The 27,238-nt window shown below is 34.2% G+C and overlaps 8 protein-coding genes and 1 non-coding gene across 13 annotated transcripts; 4 read left to right on the forward strand and 5 right to left on the reverse strand.

The window, feature by feature from the left end:
• Positions 1 to 981: 981 nt before the first annotated feature.
• PTR3 (peptide transporter 3) lies at positions 982 to 5,205 on the reverse strand. Of its 2 annotated transcripts, NM_123973.4 has the most exons (5): positions 4,971 to 5,205; positions 4,130 to 4,347; positions 2,109 to 2,674; positions 1,617 to 2,015; positions 982 to 1,526 (listed from the first exon to the last, which is right to left on the reverse strand). In NM_123973.4, the coding sequence occupies exons 1-5, from the start codon at positions 5,083 to 5,085 to the stop codon at positions 1,076 to 1,078; spliced, it is 1,749 nt and encodes a 582-aa protein (NP_199417.1). In that variant the 5' UTR covers positions 5,086 to 5,205; the 3' UTR covers positions 982 to 1,075. The 2 variants fall into 2 exon arrangements, with proteins under 2 accessions (NP_199417.1, NP_001331060.1); NM_001344656.1 differs by lacking the exons at positions 4,130 to 4,347; positions 4,971 to 5,205 and having other exon boundaries at positions 1,043 to 1,526; positions 2,109 to 2,897.
• A 2,134-nt stretch (positions 5,206 to 7,339) lies between these two features.
• On the forward strand, positions 7,340 to 8,722 carry AT5G46060 (spastin, putative (Protein of unknown function, DUF599)). The gene is made up of 2 exons (NM_123974.3): positions 7,340 to 7,720; positions 7,901 to 8,722. The coding sequence occupies exons 1-2, from the start codon at positions 7,547 to 7,549 to the stop codon at positions 8,471 to 8,473; spliced, it is 747 nt and encodes a 248-aa protein (NP_199418.1). The 5' UTR covers positions 7,340 to 7,546; the 3' UTR covers positions 8,474 to 8,722.
• Positions 8,723 to 9,332: 610 nt separating this feature from the next.
• Positions 9,333 to 14,836, forward strand: AT5G46070 (Guanylate-binding family protein). The gene is made up of 14 exons (NM_123975.4): positions 9,333 to 9,748; positions 10,037 to 10,198; positions 10,300 to 10,365; positions 10,462 to 10,605; positions 10,680 to 10,793; positions 10,941 to 11,042; positions 11,127 to 11,312; positions 11,525 to 11,614; positions 11,701 to 11,835; positions 11,972 to 12,094; positions 12,192 to 12,277; positions 12,383 to 12,995; positions 13,081 to 13,158; positions 13,329 to 14,836. Exons 1-14 carry the CDS (start codon positions 9,482 to 9,484, stop codon positions 14,409 to 14,411), a joined length of 3,249 nt encoding a protein of 1,082 aa, NP_199419.2. The 5' UTR covers positions 9,333 to 9,481; the 3' UTR covers positions 14,412 to 14,836.
• Positions 14,837 to 15,374: 538 nt separating this feature from the next.
• AT5G46080 (Protein kinase superfamily protein) lies at positions 15,375 to 16,871 on the reverse strand. The gene has a single exon (NM_123976.3). The coding sequence runs from the start codon at positions 16,733 to 16,735 to the stop codon at positions 15,737 to 15,739; it is 999 nt and encodes a 332-aa protein (NP_199420.1). The 5' UTR covers positions 16,736 to 16,871; the 3' UTR covers positions 15,375 to 15,736.
• A 2,458-nt stretch (positions 16,872 to 19,329) lies between these two features.
• Positions 19,330 to 19,581, reverse strand: AT5G46085 (uncharacterized protein). The gene is made up of 2 exons (NM_001344657.1): positions 19,469 to 19,581; positions 19,330 to 19,365 (listed from the first exon to the last, which is right to left on the reverse strand). The coding sequence occupies exons 1-2, from the start codon at positions 19,531 to 19,533 to the stop codon at positions 19,353 to 19,355; spliced, it is 78 nt and encodes a 25-aa protein (NP_001329983.1). The 5' UTR covers positions 19,534 to 19,581; the 3' UTR covers positions 19,330 to 19,352.
• On the forward strand, positions 19,499 to 20,143 carry AT5G46090 (transmembrane protein, putative (DUF679); the record flags this gene model as incomplete). The annotated part of the gene is made up of 1 exon (NM_123977.1): positions 19,499 to 20,143. One exon carries the CDS (start codon positions 19,499 to 19,501, stop codon positions 20,141 to 20,143), a length of 645 nt encoding a protein of 214 aa, NP_199421.1.
• Positions 20,144 to 20,329: 186 nt separating this feature from the next.
• AT5G46100 (Pentatricopeptide repeat (PPR) superfamily protein) lies at positions 20,330 to 21,870 on the reverse strand (the record flags this gene model as incomplete). The annotated part of the gene is made up of 1 exon (NM_123978.2): positions 20,330 to 21,870. The coding sequence occupies exon 1, from the start codon at positions 21,746 to 21,748 to the stop codon at positions 20,330 to 20,332; it is 1,419 nt and encodes a 472-aa protein (NP_199422.1). The 5' UTR covers positions 21,749 to 21,870.
• A 1,378-nt stretch (positions 21,871 to 23,248) lies between these two features.
• On the forward strand, positions 23,249 to 26,914 carry APE2 (Glucose-6-phosphate/phosphate translocator-like protein). 4 transcript variants are annotated; one of them, NM_180807.2, is made up of 12 exons: positions 23,249 to 23,897; positions 23,972 to 24,037; positions 24,163 to 24,228; positions 24,524 to 24,602; positions 24,826 to 24,946; positions 25,032 to 25,127; positions 25,202 to 25,314; positions 25,399 to 25,476; positions 25,576 to 25,692; positions 25,778 to 25,877; positions 25,973 to 26,073; positions 26,209 to 26,914. In NM_180807.2, exons 1-12 carry the CDS (start codon positions 23,620 to 23,622, stop codon positions 26,224 to 26,226), a joined length of 1,233 nt encoding a protein of 410 aa, NP_851138.1. In that variant the 5' UTR covers positions 23,249 to 23,619; the 3' UTR covers positions 26,227 to 26,914. The 4 variants fall into 4 exon arrangements, with proteins under 4 accessions (NP_851138.1, NP_568655.2, NP_001078720.1 ...); NM_123979.2 differs by having other exon boundaries at positions 23,249 to 23,904; positions 26,209 to 26,670; NM_001085251.1 differs by having other exon boundaries at positions 23,264 to 23,897; positions 25,973 to 26,077; positions 26,209 to 26,670.
• AT5G46105 lies at positions 24,676 to 24,747 on the reverse strand. Its single transcript has one exon. It is a non-coding gene; the product is annotated as a tRNA-Pro (tRNA).
• Positions 26,915 to 27,238: the final 324 nt, after the last annotated feature.

The following is a 27,238-nucleotide window of genomic DNA, read 5'->3' on the forward strand; positions in this document are numbered from 1 at the left end:
TCAGGCACAAATTGAAAGCTTGAAACACTCTTTCATCAATTGTTTTTGTTTAATTATTTACAAGTGTTAATGTATTAATTACTATTCTTTCCTTGAGTTCAAAATGTGGTTAAAGATACAATTTCTTATCTAAAATTCGTTTTATATAAGATAGATGAAATAAAAACATGAAAAATAGATAATATCAAAATTTATCCTTAAAAAATAAAATATAGATCATAAGCATATCCTTCCGGCCTTAAGAAAGAAAAGAATTGTACCTAAATAAAAGTAAATTTTAGTATTAAAAAATCTATCCCAAAATGAGTTTTCTACATATTTAATGCCACATCATGAAATGAAAATATTTCTTTCTACAATAACATGTAATACCAAAATGAGAATTATTTACAGATGGTGGCAAGTGGCAATGTAACAGTTTCTTACTAAATTAGTTATTTTGAATTAAGAATATACTTCTTAAATTCTTAATTTGTTTCTCTTTTTTGGTAAAATTTTCAAATAAAATGGAAAGGAATTTCTTAATCTTTTTTAATATTGGGCGACATGTGTGCCTACCAACAAAACATTGGACGACATGTGTTGTTTGACTTGTTGTTGGTAATCTATTTAAAAATTATCCGTTCTAATGAAATCGAATCAATTAGAAAGAAAAAAAGGATAAGCTTAAACGACTCCTTTTTTTACCTTTTTGTTTGTGTAAAAAAGCCAACCCATTTGCTTAATTCAAACAGACTTGGATCCGGGTTTGACTTGGATCGGTTTGTGGTGGATCAACGTGTTGCAAGGATTTGGGGCAAGCGTGGAAGAAAGGTTATCTCTAGTATGGGTCCAATTGGATCGGTTTATGGTGGATCAACGTGTTGCAAAACAAGTTTGGTTGCTGCCATGTCGAATTATCTGCAAGCTCATCTATATTAATTATCTAGACATTACTGTGAGTTAATTACCAACAATTCTCAGCTTCGGATGTTCTGCTAACAATTCCATCCTAGTTGTGGAAGATATAAATTACTTAACAAAGTCCATGAATAAAAGTTACTGATATAGAGAAATCTATATTATTCATTATTTGTTATTCAGTCTCTTTCATTTCCACCTCTTTCACATCAACCGAATCAGTAACCTCAGCTCTATAAACATAAAACTTAACCACGACCAAGAACAAAACGAAGTTAACCAGATTAAGTACCGCAAAGAACAGGTAATAGTAATCCAACCTAGACTCATTAAGGTTGTTCAAAATCCATCCTCTTCCTCGTTTCTTTGTTATCTCAGATACCGTAGATAACAAGAAACTGCTCATGAAATTCCCAATCGCCAAACTCGTTGTCGAATATGATGTCCCGAGGCTTTTCATGCTCTCGGGAGCTTGATCGTAGAAAAACTCAAGCTTTGCAACTTCTAAGAACGAATCAGCCATACCCATTAGGACGAATTGTGGAAGCAAAGCAAAGATGGTTAATGGTAGTTTTACTCCGGTTTGGTGGATGAGACCATGATCAGCAGCGACTTTGAGTCTATACCTGTTACATAAATACCAAATAAAGAAGTTTAAGTAAACTAATGCAACACAAGAAAATTATTTGATATTTCTTTTTCGTTAAGAATAATACCTTTCAGTGACAGATGCGACGATCATGATGAGGATATGAAAGATAAGACCAATTCCCATTCGTTGAAGCAAAGTAATGCCTCTTGGATTACCAGTGAATTTTCGGGTTATCTTGACGAAAACTCGGTCATACAAGACTATGGAAATAAGCATTGAGAGTGTGACAAATCCGGAGAGACTCGCTGGTGGGATGCTGAAAGATCCGGTAACCTTTCGGTCTAGAGTGGTTCCTTGTTTCACAAACAATGTGTTGATTTGTGCAAGCATCATACTTGGGACGAAAGTTATGAACAAGACTGGTAACATTCTCAGCATTTGTTTTGTTTCTTCAACTTCTGTGGTAGTACAAAGATTCCATTTATGATTTGTTCCTGTTTTGAGTGAAGCTCTGTCTAAGAATCTGCATCATAGTTGCATGTTAGGTACTTTCTGATATACTTAGGATATAATATGAATTTAGATTGAGATTATACTAAATAAATATACACATTACCGTAAACTTGGAGTAGGGTGGATCGGAAAGGCGCCTTTCCGCTCATATTCAAGAGAAGGCAGCTCATGGAAGCTCGTGATGTCATGCGTCATTGGTGCATTGGCTTTGCGAAATGAAGCCACGATGACTCGAGCCATCTTGGTGAATGGGCTTCCAGTGGGAAGTTTATGGCGGTAAAACGGAGTGCCCAACAAGAAAATGGTAATGGAAATAGCCAAACCTAATGTTGGAAGTCCATAACCCAAGGTCCAGCCAACATTATCTTGAACATAGACAAGAACAGTGTTGGCGAAGAGAGTACCAAAGAAGATACTAAACATCCACCAGTTGAAGAATGATAGTTTTTGAGTCTTCTCCTTTGGGTCGAATACATCGAATTGATCAGCTCCTATTGTTGATATGTTCGGTTTCGTACCGCCTGTACCGATTGCTAATGTGTATAACGCTCCAAAGAAAACTGCTAATTGTAAAACCGAAGCTTTTTCGCAATTTTCCACATTAGTCGTGGAACATTCTGGTGGCTTAATTCCCGGTATAGTTACTGATAATGTTAACACCATCATCCCCTGTGGATATTGATAAAATGATGTTTATATGTGATAACGTACGTTCTCATTCTTGTTATTGAAGTATTTGTTAATGCAAGTTGTGACTTGTGAGTATAAGTGTATGTGCAAGTGTAAGTTAATGCAAATAGTAAATAAATATGCATATGGCTACAACTTGTGACTTGTGAGTTATGAATATAAGTGTAAGTTTATGCAAGTAGTAAATAAATATGCATATGGCTACAACTTGCAAACGTTTTTGTACTATCAAAAATAGTTTAGTATCATTTGTAACTGTTATTTATACATGCATTAAATAGAAGTGTAAAAGAAAACAATCGAATCTTAAACCGACATTTACATGTACGTACGTAATGGATAAGTCTTTAGCTAATTAGTTTATTTTATGTTTGTTCCGATCCACAATTTTTCTCGTGTGTACAAAAACTTTCTAGGATTTTCGATCGAGACAAAAAGACTTAATGCTGTAATAATGTTCTTTCAAAGTCAACTGTTGGTCAAAGTACACATATAGTTCCAAAACAAATACACATTTTTCTCGAAGAAAAGTATTGCACGCTTCAATCAAAAGGCCAAAAAGACTAATGCGTAGTCTCTAGTGTATAAGAACTTGGAGTGATATATTTTTGACTTTAAGTGTGGGAATTTAGATCGGTCGTTATCTTATCTCTTACCAGTTCTCGTTGACTCGCATTTAACTTTTTTCTTCAGATAATATATCACTTATCTAAAAACTTATTCGAAATCTATCACTACAACCGATCGCTTCTAGCTTAACGTAAAACATTGAAACTTTTTTTTAGGAAAACATAATTTTTACATTTGATTTTAGGCATTAAAAACAGTGAAACTTTTTATAGGAAAATCGGCAATAATAATATAACAGCAACTTCAGTTTTGAATTTTAACCGTAGAAACGCTAAATACTATGTCATGCATGAGGCTTATTGGTTATTTTGATGCTTACACAATAATTATATTTACATATGAACCTTCATGTCGTTGGTTCTAATTTCTAAATTATGACATACAAACAATGTCAAGAGAGTGTTACTACTTAGTTAAAAATATGCTCATACTATAGACCCAAAAAACGCAATTATGAATCACCACGTTTTTCGGCTCCCATGCTTAGATTCACGTTTTTGGGTATACTTACCTAATATTAGTTATATATGTCGTCACGACTTTGATATGTTAAAATCATACATAACATATATATATATATATATATAGTTTTAAATCTTTAGTTCATACTCCAACTAACTAGAAACTTTACCATATAAATACCATATTTAGTAGTGCAGTCGATAACGTGATATCATCAGAAAATGACATCAGTGTCCTTGGATCGGCCGATTCGAATAGCAATAGATAGATAAATTAATTGTTTTGTATGGTGGACGTTTTTGTGTGCTTTATACTTTATAAAATCAGAAATAAACAACGTACCGAGAAATAGATAGCACAAGAGATGACGAAAGTGATGTAGCGACCGAGAAGAGCGTCTCCAACGTAAGCACCCAAGATTGGAGTGAGCCAACTAGTCCCAACCCAATTGGTCACATTGTTCGACGACTTGACCGTTCCTTGGTGCAATTTGGTTGTCATGTAAATAAACAGGTTGCTTGATATCCCGTAATAAGCCATCCGTTCAAACACCTCGTACACTTATCAGAAAAAATAAATCATTAATTGATGCAAGAAAAATGAACAAAATAGTGCCAATATAACTAAAAGAAAAAATAATCTAATGTCGAAATATGTAGAATATTTTCCTAGGAATTCCTATACTATTTTTTTGTTTATATTTATTTTTTATTTTATTTTGTACTACTTAATGTCGAAAGAAAATTAAAACTAAAAATTTATATACGAAACAATGGATTATGAATTATTAATTTACCCGTTAAAGATTAATTTTGAGTTAATATTGTTTTTCCCAACATAGTTGATATTGGTTTTTTTTTTTGCCGATAGTTAATATTGGTTTTAAACACTAGTGATCAGCCTAGTGTTAAATCTGTTCAGACTTTAAACTTTTATGTGGAAAATAAAATATTTATGCCAATTTTATAAATTTTCTTTTCCTAATTAGGATAAGATACGTCATCAACTTTTAGTTCTGTCGTAACCATTGAAAAGTTTCCAAGACTCATGGCAACTTTTAAGATATAAGATAGATCTTAAAAACTTCGAAAAAAGACTGTTAATAATCATTTTAATTGTAATTAAACTCTATGATAAAGAATATAAAATATAAAGGAAACTAAATTAGTGAAAGAATAAATACCAACAACGAAAGAGCAAGCTTTCCAACGACCTCTAATGGATCTTCGAACAGGATTGCCTTGAAGATCAACTGTTCCATCTTTTGTGTAATCGTCTCCTACCTCTTCTACTGTCATTTCCTCTCTACCTTCTTTCTTTCTTTCTTTTCTCTCTCTAATTTGTTTGGTAGTTTCTGTTTTTTTTTTAATGTCAAGAGAGTCGGCACTTTTGTCTCATATATATACATATTAAGTAGATGATGGGTCACATGAATAATGCGAATCTTTCAACGTAACACTTATAATTACTGTCTGAAAGTGAAAGTTATTAAATTAGTAATTAATCGTCCAGGAGTTTACAAAATTATACTAACCTTTATGTACATAATAATAACATAACTAAAATATGCAGAAATGTTATTACGAAGTAAGTTTATTTTTGACTTATTAGAGACTATAAAATGATTGTTGTGCTAGCTTATCGTCATCATTTGTCTTTCATACACCTCGCTCGCTATATGTATTCAAAGATCAACCCTTTTATCTATGTGTTTTCACATGGAAAATTATTTGCAGATGAACATATGTCTTACTTTCCAAACGGATCCTCCTACATCTATATATAAACACTGGTTTAGAAAAATACACAAGAAAAACACATCAAATTGTTGATTCAGAGTCACAAAATGCAGGACTTACTATTAACATTTTGGACATTAAGAAATAATTTTAACTGGTAATTATTTCCAAAACTCATTTATAATTCAGATGAAAACGAAAGACAAATAGATAAAAGATTCACTATAGAATTATGGACTAAAAATATGAGTCTTCTAATTGATATTTTGAGTGGCAATAATATTCAACTTTATTCAGGTTTTGGACATTGGTATGAGTTTTGGCATGATATTTTTAATTATCAGTACGACGACAAAAAAAAAAAAAAAAAAATTATCAGTACATCTACTTTTAAATTTTGTAGTAGATGGACAATAATAACTCATAATTCTTTAAAGAAAGAAATAAGTGTCATTACATAATTTGCATAATTATGTTTCCATTATTTTTGGTTGGGGAAGTAAAAATCTCACGAGTGATGCTAAACTCCTTATTAAAATGTCCACTTGTAAATTGATTAGGTTTCAATTTTTAATTATATTTATTATTAAAATATTTTCGAAACTTAATTAGCCATGTTGACATTTTTATACTATGTTTCGTCGTAACGTGCGTACAAATTATTCCAAAAACATTGCTTGAGAAGCAATTATATATATACATGACAAATGAGTTTGAATATTTTTAATAGTACTGCATCTTCTTACAAATTTGCCTGCCTGTAGTTTGTTTTATTTTATGTATTTTTTTGTGTATTTAATTACTTTGTGTCATTGTCATTGTTGGATATATAAGGCAAAGAGATATTTTCACACTATCATATTTGACGTGAACAAAGAGATACATTACGAATCTTTGACTTCGATGAAATCTAGCTACTATAATAAATTTCTTCCTTTATGTCCGATAATCTCCAATAAAAATAGTTTTGATTCTGCTCCTATTAAATCTTTATGAAATTGTAAATGTTTTATGGATTTTGATTATTGGACCAAAAATCTTTTGTCTATGCAAGAAGTGTTACTCACTTACTCATAAATCGAGATGCAACCAAATTTATCTTGTCATTCGTGTTGATCACGACAAAATCATTTTCCTACCTTTTAAATCGCATATTTTGGTCTCTCTCACAAAAATAAACACTAAATTTGATTTCTCCAAAAATAATTTCTGTGTAGTCTCCATTGTAGTCTCATATGGGTTTATTATGAAAAAGTCAGCGACTCGGCGCTAATTTTAATTTATAATTCATTATTAGATATTAGGGATTTTTAAATGGAAATCATATAAATTTATATGATCAAGAAAAAGGATGTGTTTCAAATTTTGATATAGTTTAAGATATTTATTTGTAAAATTTGTATTTGAATAAAAAGGATAAACTTTTTGGTAGACCGGTTCGAAATAAAAATTTGTGTAGAATTAAGGGATTAATGATTCTTCTTTAATGTTTTAAATAGGCCAAGCCCGTTTCTATTAGCCTCGTTGTCTTGGCCCATATCCAAATCTCTCCACACTTCACTCTTTTGGTCACAAACTCATAATTGGCAACTTTTATAACGTTTTTTTTTTTTTTTTTTTTTTTTGCTTCTACAATGTTTCTTTGTGGCATACGCAACGTTACTACTGAAGAACATCCTATTTCATGCAGTTTATTTTAATAAAGTGTTAGCGTGTATATATAATTCTCATTACTATTTTCTATTCAAAACAGTTACATCCAAAGGCATATCTAATTATATATTAATATAAGTGAAATTAATATATAAAAGTCGACTCAGATTAAATGAAGCAAAGTGGATTATTCTATACGTCTAAGATTCCTCTAAATCTTTATATCCATCTCAGTTCCTTACTCTTTATTTTATACGCAAAAAAATAAAAACGTATCCATATATATAACATTTATGTGTGTGTAAGAATATATATTATAAATCAAGACAGACATTTTAGCACAGAAGTAGAGAAACAAAGGAAGAAGATGGAGATATTTGTGAAGAAAGAGTACTTAGATTTGGTTCTTGTCCCATTTGGATTAATCATAGTTTTATCTTACCATCTATTTCTTCTCTATAGAATCCTTTACTTTCCTTACCATACCATTATCGGTTTCATGAACATCGATAAATCCATTTGGGTCGACCGTATCATGCAGGCAAGTTATCATCTCTCTTTACGACAATCTTTTCAAAATTATCGATATCGATTTCTATTTAATGTTTTGTCCAACTTATTACAAGATAAAAAAAATGATGATTTGGTAATGCCAACATTTTTCTAATTATTACTTTTGCTATATGGATTTAGATATAACGGTTAGCTCGAATGATTACAGGCAAGAAAAGACGAATTGGGTGGTGCTTTAACTGTTCTTTCGAGCAGCATATCAGCTTCAACATTTATGGCATCCATTGCTTTAACATTGAGTTCACTTATCGGCGCGTGGATCGGAAGCTCGCCGGTTAGTATGACTGTTTTTACCGGACATTTTATCTATGGAGACACGAGTTCAATCACAATGGTCATCAAATACACATCGCTCCTCATATGTTTCCTAGTTGCATTCTGCTGTTTTATTCAATCCACGAGATGTTTTCTACATGCGAACTATCTTATCACCACTCCGGGCGAAGATATTCCCCCGGACATGGTGAAGAGATTTGTCTTGAGAGGCGGGAACTATTGGTCGCTAGGTCTTAGGGCTCTTTATTTGGCTCTTGATCTATTGTTGTGGCTTTTCGGACCGGTTCCGATGTTTATTAACTCGGTTTTGATGGTCATTTGTTTGTATTTTCTCGACTCAAACTCGGTGGCTCAGCCTCTTTATCACCGGACTTTTGAGGCGGAGCAAATTGTCAAGAAGATGAGAGGAGTTTTGCCTGAACAGTTGACTTTTAGATGTAATTGAAAAGAAAATTATTTGATTCTTAATCACTTTGCCAACTTGGGATTTTCCAACGAATTATATTTGATTATAATAATCTTTGGAAAATTCGTAAGAAGTTTTAGTTTATCAATTATTGCATGAGATTTGTGAAAGCCGTACGGAGCATGTTCCGGGAGCGTCTCGTCTTATGTTTTATAATCATCCACACGATAAAGCATTAACGGATAGAGAAAAAAAGATGAGCTGTTTAATTCATTTCTTGGAAGCAACTACTTAGACATATTCTCTAACTTTGAAAATAATGATTATAAATTGGGTTCACTAATATAGTATTGTAAATCTGTAATTTAATTTCCACTTGTGCTACGAAAACAGCATGGTCACATCACATTTTTTCTCAGCAAGTATATAAATGCATGTCTGAATATTGATCATGCATTTTCACGTAAGTTGACATAATTTGTTTTTAGATAATATGCAATGCAAATATTTAAAAGAGAAGGTGAATTCAATGGTATTTTTTTTTGTGTGTCTATTTTCAAAAATAGCACAAATACAGATTTTTAAATCATAGAGCATTTAATGTAAAATATTTGCAAAGTTATATAAGGTTTTTATAAGATTGTATATATAAGGTTTTATAAAGTTCATAAATTTTGATAAAACAGATTATAAAATGGTATTGCTACTTGCTAGCACACTTTGTTAGCATGACCTTTAACTCAATGCAAACTCATGCTACCAATCAAAGCCTTTCATTAGAGAAAACTGGATAACAAAATAAATAAATAGAAACCACACATTTAGGCCCATAAAGGCCCATAATACCTTTTCTTGGGCCTATTATTAAAAACTTAACCCCTTTAATCGCTGTTTTCTCTCTCTCGCGACGGATCTTCTTAGGTCTCTCTCTTCTCCTCCTTTTCCCCACTTTTTCAAAATCAGCAAATTTTGGATTTTCAGAATTTGAGTGAACTTAAAGTAGAAGACGAATTGTCTGAATTCGAATTTTAAGAAAAATTTGCAGAGATGAGGAGTTTTTTCGGTAGAGGAGGGAAGGATTCACCGGCTGATTCTGCTTCTCCGTCACCGAGATCATACCCTTCGACGTCTCCGGCGTCTTCGTCTGCTGTGACGGGACCACCGAGACCTATTCGTTTAGTGTATTGTGATGAGAAAGGGAAGTTTCGTATGGACCCTGAAGCTGTTGCTACTTTGCAACTCGTTAAGGAGCCAATTGGTGTTGTTTCGGTTTGTGGTAGGGCTCGTCAAGGAAAGAGCTTTATTTTGAATCAGGTTAGGGTTTCGCTTCTTCTTCAAGAGTTCGTTGTTGGGTCTTCGTTGGAAAAATGGGGTTTGTTTTGAATTGGGTGCTTTGTACTTCGTTTTGAGGTCTAGGGTTTTGGCAAATTAGGGTTCTTTTTTGTATTACCTCGAGTTGATTTGTTAGGTTTTGGAAGCTTTTTGGATTCAATAATGGGGAATTATGTTTGTTTGATTTGGTTCTGTGTACATTGTTTTGAGGTCTAGGGTTTATGTTTCTGTGTGTTTCTTAAATTGTTTTGTGGTGTTGTGCGTTTGTAGCTTCTTGGACGCAGTAATGGGTTTCAAGTAGCATCAACACACAAGCCGTGTACCAAGGGGCTTTGGTTGTGGAGTTCTCCTATAAAAAGAACAGCTCTTGACGGAACTGAATACAATCTTTTGTTATTAGATAGTGAAGGAATTGATGCTTACGACCAAACTGTAAGTCACATTTAGCGAATTTGCTACTCATGAATTTGATCTATATCCAAGAATTCGTGTTTAATAACATGTTTTGATTCCCTTTACTTCGATTTCCACAGGGTACCTACAGCACTCAAATATTCTCATTAGCTGTTCTTTTGTCAAGCATGTTCGTGTATAATCAGGTTTGAAAAATTTTCAGTTTGAAACTTAATTTAAGCTTTTTGTGATATTATTTTCACACTTGTGTTGACTGATGTTTTTTTGTTGGTATGTGTCAGATGGGAGGCATTGACGAAGCTTCACTGGATCGCCTTTCTCTTGTCACTCAAATGACAAAGCATATCCGCGTAAAAGCTTCTGGAGGGACGAGCTCACGTTCTGAACTTGGGCAATTTTCTCCCATCTTTGTCTGGCTGTTGAGGGTAATCCTCGTTATATTTGTTTGTAGAAATTATTGCTTAGAGATAAGTATTAACATTGATATAATTTACTGTAGGACTTTTATTTGGATCTAGTGGAAGATAATCGGAAGATTAGCCCACGTGACTATTTAGAAATTGCCTTAAGGCCAGTTCAAGGTTCGGGAGGGGATATTGGTGCTAAAAACGAGGTACTATGTTATTTCTTTTTCGAGTAATTTTATTTTAATAGTCAGGCATTCTTGAGAAACCCGGGTTTGGTGATCAAGTGTAATTCCTTTGGTAGAATAATTGTATGTCAGTGACACAGTGTAACTGAAAGCAATTTCTTTTTGCAGATCCGAGATTCAATCCGTGCTCTTTTTCCGGACAGAGAGTGCTTTACCCTTGTAAGGCCTCTGAACAATGAGAAGGACCTGCAGAGACTGGATCAAATTTCGGTTAGTATTGTTCTATCATGCCCTTTACCTATAATACTTAGTTGTTTAATGTTTAGTTGGATAATATCCTGTGTGCTTATGCAGTTGGAAAAATTGAGACCTGAATTCGGTGCTGGCCTGGATGCATTTACCAAGTTTGTTTTTGAGAAGACGAGGCCCAAGCAATTAGGGGGTACTGTGATGACTGGCCCTATTCTTGTCGGTATTACACAGTCTTATCTGGATGCTTTGAATAATGGTGCCGTGCCAACAATAACCTCATCTTGGCAGGTTTGATATCTCTTGCCTCTATGGATGTTCAATTCTTTACATTGTCTGATACATTACATCTTAATGGGTAAACATATGGTTGATTATTGCATTCATACATCTATGTACTTCAAACCATTGTGTCTCTCAGTTTTAATGTTTTTACCAATGCCTTCCCTAGCCTATTTTCCCCTAGATTAATAACGTTATTTTTCTTGACTACGTTCTTGTAGAGTGTCGAAGAAACTGAGTGTCGAAGAGCATATGATTCTGGTGTAGAAGCCTATATGGCTGCCTTTGACCAATCAAAAGCTCCGGAAGAAGTAAGCATCTTAGCTTTAGCCTACTGTTTTTTTTTTCTTTTTCTTTTTTTGTAATATATGATTCATGTCAATTCTGCTATGTGTAGGGTGCACTGAGGGAAGAACATGAAGAAGCAGTTCGAAAAGCCTTGGCTATATTTAACTCTAATGCTGTAGGGAATGGTTCAGCAAGAAAAAAATTCGAGGATCTTCTCCACAAGGACTTAAAGAAAAAGTTTGAGGTAATAGATTCTAAAACAGTGTTGTTCAGTAGGAAGCAGTTGTTTTTGAATCCTGACTGTTTATTTACGCATCTTTCACATGAGATTTCTCCTCTCATTGTCTTATGCTAATATAGACAATACTTTGGTGATTCAGGATTACAAGAAGAACGCTTTTATGGAGGCAGATTTGCGATGTACGAGTACTATCCAGCGTATGGAAAAGCAGCTTAGAGCAGCTTGCCATGCCTCTAATGCCAATATGGATAATGTTGTCAAGGTTTGTTATTTATGGATATATTTTTGGCATAGAAGGATTAGGTTTAAAGTTTCTGTGTTTTTTTTTGGCTTGTTTGTAATGATCGATTGTATCTCAGGTCCTAGAAGCTCGTTTGGCAGAATATGAGGCATCATGCCATGGCCCGGGGAAATGGCAGAAACTTTCTGTATTTTTGCAACAAAGGTATTTTACTACTTCCACTCCCCACTGTTCTTCATTTATCTTTAGGTATTTTTTGAGGTTTGATCATGTAATTTGTGCTTTGTGGTCTACTTTTTACTCATGCAGCTTGGAAGGACCTATATATGATCTCACCAAAAGGCTTATAGATAGCATCGCTATAGAGAAGAATTCCCTTGCAATGAAATTTCGTTCTGTTGAAGATGCGATGAAACATTTAAAACAGCAGTTGGATGATAGTGAGAGATACAAGTTGGAATACCAGAAACGTTATGATGAATCCAACAATGACAAGAAGAAGCTGGAAGATATATACAGAGAGCGCATAACTAAACTACAGGGGGAGAATAGTTCGCTGAACGAGCGATGCTCTACGTTGGTTAAAACCGTGGAATCTAAAAAAGAAGAAATCAAAGAATGGATTAGAAATTATGACCAGATTGTTTTGAAGCAGAAAGCTGTTCAAGAACAGCTTAGTTCTGAAATGGAAGTCCTTAGGACAAGAAGTACTACTTCTGAAGCTAGGGTTGCTGCAGCTAGAGAACAAGCCAAATCTGCTGCAGAAGAGACCAAGGAATGGAAAAGGAAGTATGATTATGCTGTGGGAGAGGCTAGATCTGCTCTTCAAAAGGCTGCTTCAGTGCAAGAACGTTCTGGCAAGGAAACACAGTTGAGGGAAGATGCTCTTAGGGAGGAATTTAGTATCACTTTAGCTAATAAGGTATCATTCTTTGTCCCATTTTTTTAAGGGATGAATTTGAGCTTGTAATCATCAGTATATATTATCAATAGTTAATCAATTGCAGGATGAAGAAATTACGGAGAAGGCTACAAAACTTGAGAAGGCAGAGCAATCTCTAACGGTTCTAAGATCAGATTTGAAGGTGAGCGTTATCAAAATGATAGTATATTTATGTTAGCCTCGTCTATCTTCCTATGTTGTAAACGTTTGTGCGAAGTAGATTACTTGTTACTCCTAGCATTCTGTTAAATATGCTGAAACAGTTGAACCTTTGTGGAATGTGGATCTTAGCTTGTGTTGTGTCTTTTGCAGGTGGCTGAGTCAAAACTTGAAAGCTTTGAGGTAGAGTTAGCATCACTAAGATTAACATTAAGTGAAATGACTGATAAGTTGGACAGTGCCAACAAAAAGGCTCTAGCATATGAAAAGGAGGCTAATAAGTTGGAGCAAGAGAAAATCCGTATGGAACAAAAGTATCGATCTGAGTTTCAACGCTTCGATGAAGTCAAAGAGAGATGTAAGGCAGCTGAAATAGAAGCTAAACGCGCTACTGAACTGGCAGACAAAGCTCGAACTGATGCTGTCACGTCGCAAAAGGAGAAAAGTGAGAGTCAGAGGTTGGCGATGGAAAGACTTGCTCAGATCGAACGAGCTGAGAGGCAAGTCGAAAACTTAGAGAGACAGAAGACTGACTTGGAGGATGAACTGGACAGACTTCGTGTGTCTGAGATGGAGGCTGTCTCCAAAGTTACAATCTTAGAAGCAAGAGTTGAAGAACGAGAGAAAGAAATCGGGTCATTGATAAAGGAAACCAACGCACAGAGGGCTCATAACGTGAAGTCACTTGAAAAGCTGTTGGATGAAGAGCGTAAGGCTCATATAGCTGCAAATCGAAGAGCCGAAGCTCTTTCTCTTGAGCTGCAAGCTGCACAGGCACACGTTGATAATCTTCAGCAAGAATTAGCTCAAGCAAGGTTAAAAGAAACCGCACTTGACAACAAAATCAGAGCTGCGAGTTCCTCACATGGGAAGCGGAGTAGATTTGAAGATGTTGTTGATATGGACATTGGAGAAGGAAGTGATAGAATCTTGAGGACTAATAAACGAGCTCGAAGCACGAGAGGAGATGATCACGGTCCTACTGATGAAGGCGACGAGGACTTTCAAAGTCATCAAGACAATGGCGAGGAGGAAGAAGAAGAAGATTACAGGAAGCTTACTGTGCAGAATCTAAAGCATGAGCTGACCAAGTACGATTGTGGACATTTGTTATTGAACAGAGGCCATCAAAACAAGAAAGAGATTCTTGCGTTGTATGAAGCTCATGTTCTTCCCAAGAAAGCTTTAGCGAGAGAGGAAGAGAGAAAGAAACAGAGAGAAGTCACTTCTTCTTAGAGGACAAGACTCTGTACAGAGTAAGGAGATAAACATGTTTAATCTCAAAAGGTTTCGATCTCTAGAGATTTAGTAAGAGTTGGAATTAGAAAAGGCTCGTATTGTTTCTCTCTTTTTATCGGTTTTACCGGTTTACCTGGTACTGCAGAAAGTAAACCGAATTAGCCATTTGTATTGAATCTGAGGGTTTAGGTTTTTTTATGAGTGTTTTTTTTTTGTGTGTTTGGTATTTAATTTGTGTGGAGTTTGAGTCGGTTTGGTGTTTTGACTTTTTGATTTTTAGATTCAAGTCTTTTTCAGAATTCTGTTACTCGTTTGAGATCGACCGTTTGCTTTGAATTTTACTCTTCAATCCTAAGTCAGCAGTATTGACTAATTGCGTTTAAAGGAATAATTCTAAGATTATGTTAACTTGGTGATAGGCTCATCTATATTTGACTTGTATCCATGGGATGTGACTCGGATTTGATAATTCTTAGTTAAGTAATAAATGATTCTGTTAGTAGTCCTAAAAATTACGTTTCATTTAGAATGTTAATTTTCAAAAATTACAGTTTACAAAAGTTATTAACAAAATTCAGAAAATGTTACAAGTCAGTTATATAAAAAGAAAAAAAAAAACAAATCTTATTGTAAAAAAGATAAGGTTTCATATCAGTTATTGGTTTGTAATAAATTTGTAAGTCATAGCAACTGTTACATTTAACCAAGCACTTAACACTGATGCCAGCTTACATGAATTTAAGCAAAGGTGCAAAAAAAAAAAAAAAAAATCTACCAAACGTTTTTCACCAAAAAAGAAATATATGACTTGTTCCACAAGATGCAATATTATTAGGTCCACCGTCCAAATTTGACGAAAATTTAGCTTCCAAGTCTCGTCAAAATCATCTGAATGAGTTAAAATATTCTTTCGTACACACTTATATTAAAATATAATTCATCGTAATCTATGATTGTTTTGGACGAAGCACACGAAAATACATTTTATATCAATAATGTATTTGAATTACATAGTATATTAAGGATTTTGTATGATGAAACCGAGTTAATACGGCGGGAAAAAAATTCAGTAAATTTTTCTACAACAACACCCTTTTAATTTTAGTTTTCTCTGTAAAGTCCCAAAACATTATGAATTGTTAAAAATCACCCAATGTAAATTAATTGATTACGTAACCGAATTCTAAACTCTAAAAACTAAAAACCATATAATATACACGGCATTAATACAACATTTACGTTTCTCTTCCCCTAATAACACCTATACCCCTTCAATTCCAACTTTTATCCCTAAAACCCCAAAAGTTTTAAAATTATCCAAATCACCCTCCTTCCCTCTCCAAACTATTCAAAATCGCCGCCACTTCAGAAATCGACGGTCGACTCCTCCGTGAATTCCCGACACAAGCTAAAGCAACCTTCGCTAATCTTATTACCAAACTCTTGATCTCACTTTGAACAACAATCCTCGGATCTAAAAGCTCAGCAAATCTCTGTTCTTTAATCAATGGAGTTGCCCATTTCACAATCAATCCATTTTCACTTCTTCTTCCACTCAAAATCTCCATTAAAACGACGCCGTATCCATACACATCACTCTCTTTGCAATAACCTTCTTCTATATACCCAAAAATCCCAGATTTTTCAATCGGAATCAAAAACCCAAATCCGTAATCGCAAATCTTAGCCGTTGATTTCTCGTCTACCAAAACATTCGATGATGTGAATCTACCGTGAACGATTCTAGGGTTTGCGATTTCGTGTAAATACTCCAATCCTCTCGCTGCTCCCGCCGCGATTTTAAAACGCGTTTTCCATCCAAATTCAACCGCAGTCGCTGAATTGGAACCTCCGTGTAAGTGATCACTCAAGCTCTTACCTTCTCCGACGAATTCTGTTACGACGATTCTTTCTCCGGGAGCTTCTGAGAATCCTAAAATCGAAACGACGTTTGGATGATGAGAAGAAGAAAGCGATTTAATAACCGTGGAAAAACCGAAACCCGGTTTACTCAAAACCAAACCGGGATGTATTCTTTTAACCGCGACGAGATTTTTATGATCTGGAATAATCGCAGCGTAAACCGTTCCTAACCGACCAGAACCGATGATTCGTCGTTGGTTAAATCCGTCGGTTGCTGAGTCTAATTCGGTTAACGAATAAGAAAGACCAGCCGGTTTGGTTTCTGGAAGAAGATATTCGTCGTCGGACCGGTTTGGTTTTTTTCTGCATAATAAGAAGAGGAAGATTATGAGAAGAAGAAGAGAAAGAGAGAGAAGAGACAAAACTGAAGCGTAAGCGATTTTTTCAGATTTGTCCATTTGATTTCAACAAAGAAAATAAATGTATGATTATGGATTATGGGTGTTGTGTAATATTTATATACGAAGAGAATAATAAAATAAAATAAAGGTCAAAAAAGACAAAAGGAAAGAAATTTTCGTCTAGATGGTCAATAAATATTCATGGACTACTCTTTAGGTTAGGAAGAAAAATCTTTACTTTTCATAAATATATGAAAAATATGTTTTTAATATTATATATATATATATAGTTATTTTTCACATGGTAAGATTTTTAAATTTGTTAAATTCTAATTTCAGTTTGAGTATTATTTTCATTAAATCATAGAAATTACTTAAGATGTTGATTTCTCATAAAGTCATAATATTAATAATCATGCGTAAAAAAAAAAAAAAACATTAACAAACATATTTGTAAAATAGTATGCATAATTTCGATTGTCTTTTTCATGGTGTAACTTAAGTTTGTCGGTCCTAAAGAATTTCAAAGTGCAAACGCAAACTATCACATGATGATAGAACATTTAATTCATCAATGGATTCTAAAGTAAAAACAAAATAATCAGAAATATGACACACTATATTATTAATTATCATACCGTAAAAGAAAAAAAGTGATCGAAAAAGTTTAGATAGATCGTCAGAACCACACAAAATCACCGGAAAAGTTGAGAAGTCGAATTTTAAATATGACACATTATATCATACCCTAAAGGCCTAAACTATAAATGATATTGAAACTTTACTCATTACCTACTCATTGAAAGCTGAAATTATATTTTTATAAATGTTCATATGATATCAAAACAAATTGACTTACTATTATTTGATCTAAACTAGTGTTCAACTTATACTACATGTATTAAGATCAAAAGAATGTGTTGTAAAAATCACACACTGAAAAGCTAATTAAGAGTATATTAAATCTAACTAATGCCATTTATATAAGAATGAAAGAAGGACCCATCTAACTTTGGCAGGTGAAACTCGCACCTATATAACTAATGCCATTTATATAAATTATAGTTATTTATTTCCCCCTTTTGATAAGTGTATATATACATATCACGAAATGTTTACCTACTATGTATTAACCTATGTTGTACAGTGTTTCGAATTTCCCATCAAGAATATGTTGGATTCTTTTTGGAAGAAAGTGGAGCATTTCAACTACTAGAGAATGAACAAAATATAATCTACGTTCTAAGATCTTAATTTTTTACTTGAAAAATGAATATTTGTTTGTAAAGTAATCACATATCTTAATTCTTATATACATTTTCTGACTATACAATAATATGAGCTAAATAGTAGTATATCTAAGATCAAACGATGACTACGGATCGGACTACGGTTACGTTTGCCATATATACAAGCACCCTAAATCCTGAAATTCTTAGTAAACATTTTACTAATGCTCCACTACTATAATATTGGTACGTTAGTTAAACCATCAAAAATTTCCTTAAAAATTCCAAAATTACTTAAAGATATATGTGAAGATATACCAAACCTATATTGTTTATTATCTAAAGCCCATGCTCACCAATAATAATCATTGAACTATAAAATTATTTTATTTCATTCATTACCTATGTCCGTAGATTCTCTCTTTTCGAAACAAAAAGTAATACTAAAATAGTGTTGCAAAAACGAAGACAGATGCACTGTATCGTCCATCTTTGAGAGTTTTCATTTTAGTGTTTTCATTCATATTCATGTCAAGGAGACCCATGGGCCATGACTGATTACTCTGATGGCTCAATCTATACAATTAGAGATTTTAACAATAAATACTTTAGAGATCTTTAGCTCAAACATAAAGATTAAACAAAATACTCATTTACTAAAAGAGCTTAACCAGAATCCAACATTTATCTGGATCTGAACTGGATCCAGTATGAACCAAGAAACATTTGGTTTGAATCCAGTCTAATCTAAAAAAATATTGGATTCATAATGCAGTTCAAACATGTTTTTTTTTTGAAGTAGTTTTCTTGCAAGACCAAAGAAACCATTTAAAGAGAGTCTAAAATCTAAATCATTCAAAACCTGTAGAATCCCATTCAAAATAGTTGGGCTTCTTGTTAAGGATTCTTTGTATGGGCTTTTAGTTGGCATATCAAAATGCTCCAAAACATTTCCTTGGGAAATAATAATCCCAAATATTTTCCAAGACATTTCGTTTCTCTGTCTTTTTTTTTCTTTGTCAACGACACTTCTCGTAAATTAGTTCGTTAATATTTGAAATATCATAATGAAAAAATGTAACGTGCAAGTCTAATCGCATGACACACCCAAGAATGCGTACAACTAAACTGATTTTGACGTTAGTTAACATTTATAGAAATAATAATTTAATTACAAACAAGTGCTTTGTCAACGTGTAATATTTTATTACGTTAAGGACATTTTTACATTAAATAGTATGTTTTAGCAAATGATTACGTATAGATTATAATCTTACTTGGCCTCCACGAAGGAATTACTCGAAATTATCCAAAGGCTTTGAAGACATTTTCCAAACATCAATAAAAAAAATGTTCATGGGAATTTCAAAATCAGAATCACATTCCCAAACTATTTAATAAATCCAATCATGCAACCAAAAATTATAATCCTTTTGTAGACAAGGTCAAAAGCTTATCCTTCACATAAACAAATGACTACAAACTTGCTTGCAATACATAACAAAGTAAGCAGCCATAAGTTACATTAAAACACAAGCATTTGCTCAAAACAACAAAGCACCTGGAAATAGAGATTTGAATCTCGAGTATTATGGAGATTAATGTTGATGAAGAAGCTGGGATCATCAAAGAAGAAACAGTTCCACTCCTGGATGATCAAAATCGAAATCGGGACTTACCTGACATAGAAAGGAACACTATGATGCAAAAGGCAATAGGTAAGACTTTTCAGACAACAGCTAATCTAGCTAATCTTTTACCTACGGGGACAGTTCTTGCATTCCAGATTTTATCGCCAATTTGCACAAACGTTGGACGCTGCGATCTAACTAGCAGATTCATGACTGCGTTGCTAGTTTCCATCTGCGGATTCTCTTGTTTCATACTTAGCTTCACAGATTCTTACAAGGATTTGAATGGTAGTGTCTGCTATGGATTTGCAACAATCCATGGTTTCTGGATCATTGATGGCTCAGCTACTCTTCCTCAAGAACTTTCCAAAAGCTACAAACTACGGTTTATCGACTTCGTACATGCCATTATGTCGTTTCTGGTTTTTGGAGCCGTGGTTTTGTTTGATCAGAATGTGGTTAACTGTTTCTATCCCGAACCATCAGCTGAAGTAGTGGAGCTTCTCACAACTTTGCCTGTAGCTGTAGGAGTCTTCTGCAGTATGGTGTTCGCTAAATTTCCAACTACACGCCACGGTATTGGTTTTCCCCTCTCTGCTAAATGATGTTCTGAATCAAAATGTAAAAATCCTCATAATTCTTTTGGAATTTCTGAAATTCTCTGTTGTATTTTGTGATTTACCATTTCTTCTGAGATGATCTCTTGATTAGAATATCTCAATGTTTGTGTAAGTTGTTCCATCCGACATGTTTGTTTCAGCTGTCTTCATCTAATCTTCCATGCACTAAACTTAGATATCCAAATCTCTGAGAAGAGTATCTGAAGCCTCTCCTACAATCGTTTTATCCAATGTGTGACCTATAAGTAGCTTCCATGTTCCTTTACTTGGAATACACCCATCAGTCACTATTTCATCGACTAATTGAACAGCTTTCTGGAATTCACCCTTTTTGCACAAACACTTCACCAAAGATTCTAGTGTTTCAACCTCAACCGAGATTCCTCTACTCCTCATGCTAAGATATAGAGTAAATGCACGACTTGGATAGTTTGCACAAAGACCTCGGACTACTTCATTACTTGTCTTAACATGGATGTTCCAGGTTAAACGATTTGGAGTAATTCCTCCAAGAATCATCTCGTCAAGGAAATTGGCAGCTTCACGAAACTTACTAATAGCACAGAACCCACTGATTACTTTCCCATATAATCCAGCATCAGGTTTCAAACCCTGAAGATTCATTCTATCAAGAAGTTCAACGGCTTCTTGAATCTTCTGCTCCTTACAGAGACCAGTGATCAAAGTGGTATACGTTACCATGTTTGGCCTGCAGCCTCTAGCCATCATCATCTCAAATAGTTCCATGGCTTGCAAAGAACGCCCATCTTTGCAAAGACCGTCCATCAAAGAACTGTACGTGAAAACATTCGGCTCAATGCCTTTACTTTTCATCTCTTCTAGATATCTCATAGCTTCATCAACATTTTTCGATCCACACAAACCGTTAATCAGAGAAGTATAGGTAACAACAGTTGGTGCACAGTCTTTCTCAACCATCTCTGTAAACAACTTCTTCGCCTCATCTATCCTTCCGAACCTACACAAACCACTAATCAAGGTTCCATATGTGTAAGAATCCGGATCACACCCTCTCTTAGGCATTTCAAGAAAAATCTTAAGACCAGCATCCACAGTTCCGTCATTTCTGCAAAGAGCTTTAATCAAAACATTGAGAGATGCCACAGTAGGAGGCAAACCAATCTCTCTCATATTCTTGTAAAACTTAAATGCCAAATTTAACTGATTCTCTTCCACGAGAATGGCAAGAACAGTGACATAAGCCTTCTGGCTAGGATCACAATCAAAATCCTTCATTTTGTGAAAAACCCTTAAAGAATCAAACGGCCTATGAACCCGACCATACCCTCGACATATCGAAAGCAATATATCTTCACTAACAACACAATTCTCAATCTTCATTCTAACAATCAGATCTTCAGCTGCTTTGAACTTATTAGCAGAGACCAACCTCAAGACCATATAACCAAAAGAACTCTGATCATGTACGTACCCATTTGCGTATTCCGCCGTTGCGGAATCAAAAACTGCCATAGACTTCTCCACATCTTTTTCAGCTCGCATCAGTTTGATAACCTGTGAAGGCGTGATGTTCTTTGACCACTTGAACATCATCACTTTGCTACCCATTACTAAACAATGATACCTTCCAACAATAGCAAAGAATACACCTTTTTATAGAGAAGAATCTCAGCTACGCATTACGTCGAACAGGTTGTGTGCATAAACGATTTCGATAGGCTCAAACCAAATGAAAGAAACACAGACCAGAAAAATCATTTGATCTTCAAAACATACGAGTTCCAAAAGTGAAGGAAGCAACAATGAAACTCGTTACGAACTAGAAGGTTAATCAAATTGCCGGAGAAGAATCGCTCACCAGTTTTGGCTAGGGTTTATGAAATGGGAGACTTTAGCTGCAAAGAGAAGAGTCTCTGGACGATTTAGAGGGTGTCTCTCTAACAGGCAACAAAGTACATATTATTACAGTATTAACCAAATTTAAACGAATTAAGTGTCAACAAAAGCTTATATAAAAAATTTAAAGTTTAAAAATTATAAAATATGTCAACAATATTTTAGTACTTAAAATTATTATGCGAAATATTTAGATCAATGGACTACTCATCTAATATATTTGCACCTAATTTTAAAGTATAAATTCAACCAATAATTAGAAAATGATAGCTTATACTCAAATTCAACAAATTATATATAAATGTATAGATACTACAATATCATTAACAAAAGTCACCTTAAATAAATACACATATCTTTTATGTTCTCTATTGTTTTGCGTACGCTAACACAATTTCTCATATGCAAAAGGATGAATGAGTAACAAATTACCTCATAAGAACAATCATCTTTGCTTACATACTAATACAATAATCACTCAATCAACCAATAACATCAATCACATAGGTTTACATACAATAATCACTCAATCAACTTCATAAGAAGAATCATGTTTACTTAATTCATCAATTATCCCCAAAAACACTACTATTAAGTATAAACTATAACATATTTGTAGTGATGGGTCAACATTTTTATCATATTTAAACTCGGGTTTCCTCAAATCGAGAAATAGTGAACATGTAATATTAATTTTAAATCGCAATTACAGAAATTAATTGAATTTGGTCAAATGGACAGAATTTTATAAATTGGGTGGAACTAGAAAAAAAAAAAAAAAGAGTATAGGGTGAATTGAGTACATGAAAGTACATGGTAATCCTAGTTAAACGCATAATACATGTGGGTTCATTTGTATTTTTTTGTAACTTACGAGTAAACTGGCTACAACAAAAAAAAATTAGAAGATTTTTTTGTTTTGTAGAAAACCCTAATTTTAGTTATAGTTGTATAACTTTGATAAAATTATAAAATTGTATTACGAAAAAAGTAATAAGATATTCAAAAAAGCCTAGAATAACGTATATGACTATGAGCATGAAACTGCAAGTCAAATGCTGACAGACAACCATAAACAAAAGAAATTAAATAGAGATACCTTTAAAATAAGTAAAATTTCATTTATAAAAAATCTACTTTCTTGTGAATCTGTCACGTTCAATAATTTGAAGACCACTCAACATACAAGGTAAATAATGAAAAATAAAATCTACCAAAATTTCAATTATTATTATCTTCCAAAAAAACAAAATTATACAGATGATGATGGTGATATGGAACTTCGATTGGCTAATATTCACTGTGTCTCTAAAAACCATCCACTTATCAAGATAAGATGGACCCTACACTCATCCAATCTAAACCAGTATCTCAAGATTCTTATCTAATTACATCATTCTCTACCGTTAGATGAAATTGACCATTAACCCTACCATAACTCCATACACCGCGAGATACTGGATTAACCAAATCGAGATCATCGTAGCCGTCCGATCAACAAGTACCATCTCTTGAAATACTCGAAATCCTCATAAGTCCGTCCCTCTTTGCTCTCACTATCAAAACTCTGAATTTCGATTTCAATGGAGTCACGCGTGCTGTTACGCGCCACCGCGAATGTCGTTGGAATTCCGAAATTGAGACGACCAATCGGAGCGATCCACCGTCAATTCAGCACTGCATCGTCTTCCTCGTTCTCGGTTAAACCAATCGGAGGAATCGGAGAGGGAGCGAATCTGATCTCCGGTCGTCAGCTTCGTCCAATTCTTCTTCTCGATTCGTCGGCGATCAACGGAGGAGAGAAAAGAGAAATTCTCAAACCGGTTAAAGCCGCCGCTGCTGAAGGTGGAGATACCGCTGGGTAAGAGGTCCGTTTCTAGCTTACTCGGTGTTGACTCATTTGACTCGGATGATCTGAACTCATTTATTTCGCAGGGATGCTAAAGTTGGATTCCTCGCCAAGTATCCATGGCTAGTCACTGGATTCTTCTTCTTCATGTGGTACGTATCATTCACGCGCTTTTCTTAAAACGTTATCCTGCGCACTTTAGCAGATTCTTATGATTTTACCGCCAAGTTTTGGTTTAGTGCGAATTGACGCTTTTATCCTCATTTGGTATTTACAGGTACTTCTTGAATGTGATTTTCAACATCCTTAACAAGAAGATCTATAATTACTTCCCTTATCCCTAGTAAGTTCTTACACATTTTTATTTTTGGATTAATGTTTTAAGAGTTAATTGCAAATTTTCATATTTTGATCTACAACTTATATTCTGTGGTCCTAATTTTTTTTTTTTTTTGGGGCCAAATATTATTCTGTTGGTCCGATTAAGAATCGAATCTGAATATTATATCAAAAGAATAAATTTGTTCATCTCAAAAAGAAAAAAGAATTCATTTGTCTTTTATTAATTTTAAATATAAATTAATTATGCCTTTTTACAAAATAATAATAATAATAATGTTGTGTTATTTTTGTTTCAGTTTTGTATCGGTGATACACTTGTTCGTGGGAGTTGTTTACTGCTTGATCAGCTGGTCCGTGGGTCTTCCTAAACGTGCCGTAAGTTCGTTCATCTCTCTTTATAGCTCACTTTACAGTTTTGAGTTTATATAAAAGCAAAATGAAAAATAGTGGGGCGTTCCGAGAATCGAACTCGGGACCTCTCGCACCCAAAGCGAGAATCATACCACTAGACCAAACGCCCAATTGTTATTACTTTGAATGTTAGTGTACTTATCGCTTGAGTTTACATTGGCTCATGTGAATGATTTGATGGTTGCAGCCGATTGACTCGAACCTCCTCAAGGTATTGATACCAGTCGCAGTCTGTCACGCCTTAGGCCATGTCACTAGCAATGTCTCTTTCGCTGCGGTTGCTGTCTCCTTCACTCACACCATCAAAGGTATTTTTTAAACAAATTTATACAACATAAAAAATAACATTTCACTGAATCAAAATCTAACATTCATACTTTTGCGAAAACGCAGCACTTGAGCCATTCTTCAATGCGGCTGCTTCTCAATTCATTATGGGACAATCCATCCCCATAACACTATGGTTGTCTCTAGCTCCTGTTGTTCTTGGTAAACACTCAATCAAACTCTTTCCATGTTTCTTGTGTCCTAAGTTTATTGGATTAACCTTTAAAATGTTGCAGGTGTTGCAATGGCTTCACTAACTGAGCTATCATTCAACTGGCTCGGTTTCATCAGTGCTATGATATCAAACATTTCTTTCACTTACCGAAGCATCTTCTCCAAGAAAGCCATGGTTCTTCATTCTTCCCCTCTACATTTTTTACGCTACTAAATCATGTTAAGGTTTGATTTCGGAAACTGTATTGTGTTTTTGCAGACTGATATGGACAGTACAAATGTCTACGCTTACATCTCCATCATCGCACTCTTCGTCTGCATTCCTCCTGCCATCATCGTTAAGTCACTTTCATTATTTCTCACTAGTTACGTATGAAAGAAGTAATGTCTTTTTTTTTGTTATTAATTAGGGTTTCTGGTTAAAATTTGTTCTTAGGTTGAAGGTCCTAAACTACTTAACCATGGTTTCGCCGACGCGATTGCTAAAGTTGGAATGACTAAATTCATCTCTGATCTCTTCTGGGTTGGAATGTTTTACCATCTCTACAATCAGGTAATGTAAAACTCAAGTTACAATCTTTAACCATAAACTTGCGTTTATAAAGGAAACTAAAACATTGAGGAAACCACGGTTGCAGCTGGCTACCAATACCTTGGAGAGGGTTGCACCGCTGACTCACGCGGTTGGAAACGTTCTGAAACGTGTGTTCGTGATCGGTTTCTCCATCGTTATCTTCGGTACAAGATTACTAACCTCTCTTCATATATTTTTACTTATTAGACCAATCCCGAATGAAGCAATTCAAATACTTTTACTTGTCAAATATTTGCAGGAAACAAGATATCGACACAGACAGGTATAGGAACAGGAATAGCCATTGCTGGAGTTGCAATGTACTCTATCATTAAGGCCAAGATCGAAGAAGAGAAACGGGTCAGTTCATTATTCGCATTAGCTCAATTTTCATTACATAGCTTAAGAAATTTTGCTTACTATTAAAGATATAAATTGTTTTGGATCTTGAGAAAAAGATGATTAATATGAGAACTGGATCTTCTTTTGCTACAGCAAGGAAAGAAAGCATAGAAAGCAGCTGAAGACGGCGGTCGACAGTTGCATAAACAAGTTCTCCGATGGATATATATATATCTATATAATAAATAACCAAATGCAATAGTATGTTGTATTGTACCATCAACCATTGTTTTCGAGTTTTTCCTTTCTTTGTTTTTTTTTTGCTTTCTGAAAAGTTATATATAAATTTTTTATTCTGCTTCTTCTCTTTTTAATGGAGAACATTTTCATTTCCATTTCTTCTGATATGCAATTATCTTAACGGATAAAAGGCATAATAATGTATTTATTTGCTCTTTCTCTTGGAGCATATACCCATCATCGTGACGTAGAGCTTGAGGTTTAATTTATTTCTTATAACATTTTTCTCCTTGCTAATTTTGTTTTTCAACTAGTAATTTGTTATATATTATTTTTGTAATTTATATGCGTTATAAAATTTGTTACTGCTCGGTCAATAGACTTAACAAGTTGGTCTGGGTTGTGTGGAATTTTACCATGTCGTCTTCCGTTGCGTTCTCCCCAAATAGAATGAGTCGTAGCCTGAAACACATGAGTATATAACGGATGATGAGTGATAGTATGTCCCCGAAGCTAAAACAGACAAAAGTTAAATTTATGACACATTAACAACAATGAAGCGTTGTTTTTTTTTTTGTTTGAGAAATGGGTTTCTTGAATCATGGGCTGCCACAAAAACCGTTTATAACTCTAATTTGCATAATGATTCACCATATAATGTATACGACGTACACCACAACAAAGTTAGTAACCCATGTTTATTTCTCTCTGTTTTTGTAACGATATTAATGTTAGATAAATAAGTGTAATGAATTTATGAATAAATTTTTTCTAATGTATACTTTCGGTGGTCGATCATTCGAATTGCTTTTCCGCAAATCAAGCAACCAAACTAATTAAACTCTTTAGTCTCTTTTCGTTACTTTCTCATCACTCTTTTTTTGTGAACCCATCATTTGTTTTTGTACCGGGCGTTTGGTAATATATGTCTAACTAATTTGAC

Source organism: Arabidopsis thaliana, chromosome 5 (genome assembly GCF_000001735.4).
Source record: "Arabidopsis thaliana chromosome 5, partial sequence".
In the NCBI taxonomy this organism is placed as follows: Eukaryota; Viridiplantae; Streptophyta; class Magnoliopsida; order Brassicales; family Brassicaceae; genus Arabidopsis; species Arabidopsis thaliana.

Excerpts from the sequence above, each read along its gene's own strand:
- PTR3 (NM_123973.4), bottom strand. The coding sequence starts at position 5,085 with ATGACAGTAGAAGAGGTAGGAGACGATTACACAAAAGATGGAACAGTT. Across the intron at positions 2,016-2,108 it reads CACCCTACTCCAAGTTTACG|ATTCTTAGACAGAGCTTCAC; the intron begins GTAATGTGTATA and ends ACTATGATGCAG. Across the intron at positions 1,527-1,616 it reads GTCGCATCTGTCACTGAAAG|GTATAGACTCAAAGTCGCTG; the intron begins GTATTATTCTTA and ends TTTATGTAACAG.
- AT5G46060 (NM_123974.3), top strand. The coding sequence starts at position 7,547 with ATGGAGATATTTGTGAAGAAAGAGTACTTAGATTTGGTTCTTGTCCCA. Across the intron at positions 7,721-7,900 it reads GGGTCGACCGTATCATGCAG|GCAAGAAAAGACGAATTGGG; the intron begins GCAAGTTATCAT and ends GAATGATTACAG.
- AT5G46070 (NM_123975.4), top strand. The coding sequence starts at position 9,482 with ATGAGGAGTTTTTTCGGTAGAGGAGGGAAGGATTCACCGGCTGATTCT. Across the intron at positions 12,095-12,191 it reads ATATGGATAATGTTGTCAAG|GTCCTAGAAGCTCGTTTGGC; the intron begins GTTTGTTATTTA and ends ATTGTATCTCAG. Across the intron at positions 13,159-13,328 it reads TTCTAAGATCAGATTTGAAG|GTGGCTGAGTCAAAACTTGA; the intron begins GTGAGCGTTATC and ends TGTCTTTTGCAG.
- AT5G46080 (NM_123976.3), bottom strand. The coding sequence starts at position 16,735 with ATGGACAAATCTGAAAAAATCGCTTACGCTTCAGTTTTGTCTCTTCTC.
- AT5G46085 (NM_001344657.1), bottom strand. The coding sequence starts at position 19,533 with ATGATCCCAGCTTCTTCATCAACATTAATCTCCATAATACTCGAGATT.
- APE2 (NM_001085251.1), top strand. The coding sequence starts at position 23,620 with ATGGAGTCACGCGTGCTGTTACGCGCCACCGCGAATGTCGTTGGAATT. Across the intron at positions 24,038-24,162 it reads GGATTCTTCTTCTTCATGTG|GTACTTCTTGAATGTGATTT; the intron begins GTACGTATCATT and ends TGGTATTTACAG. Across the intron at positions 25,128-25,201 it reads TCTAGCTCCTGTTGTTCTTG|GTGTTGCAATGGCTTCACTA; the intron begins GTAAACACTCAA and ends AAAATGTTGCAG.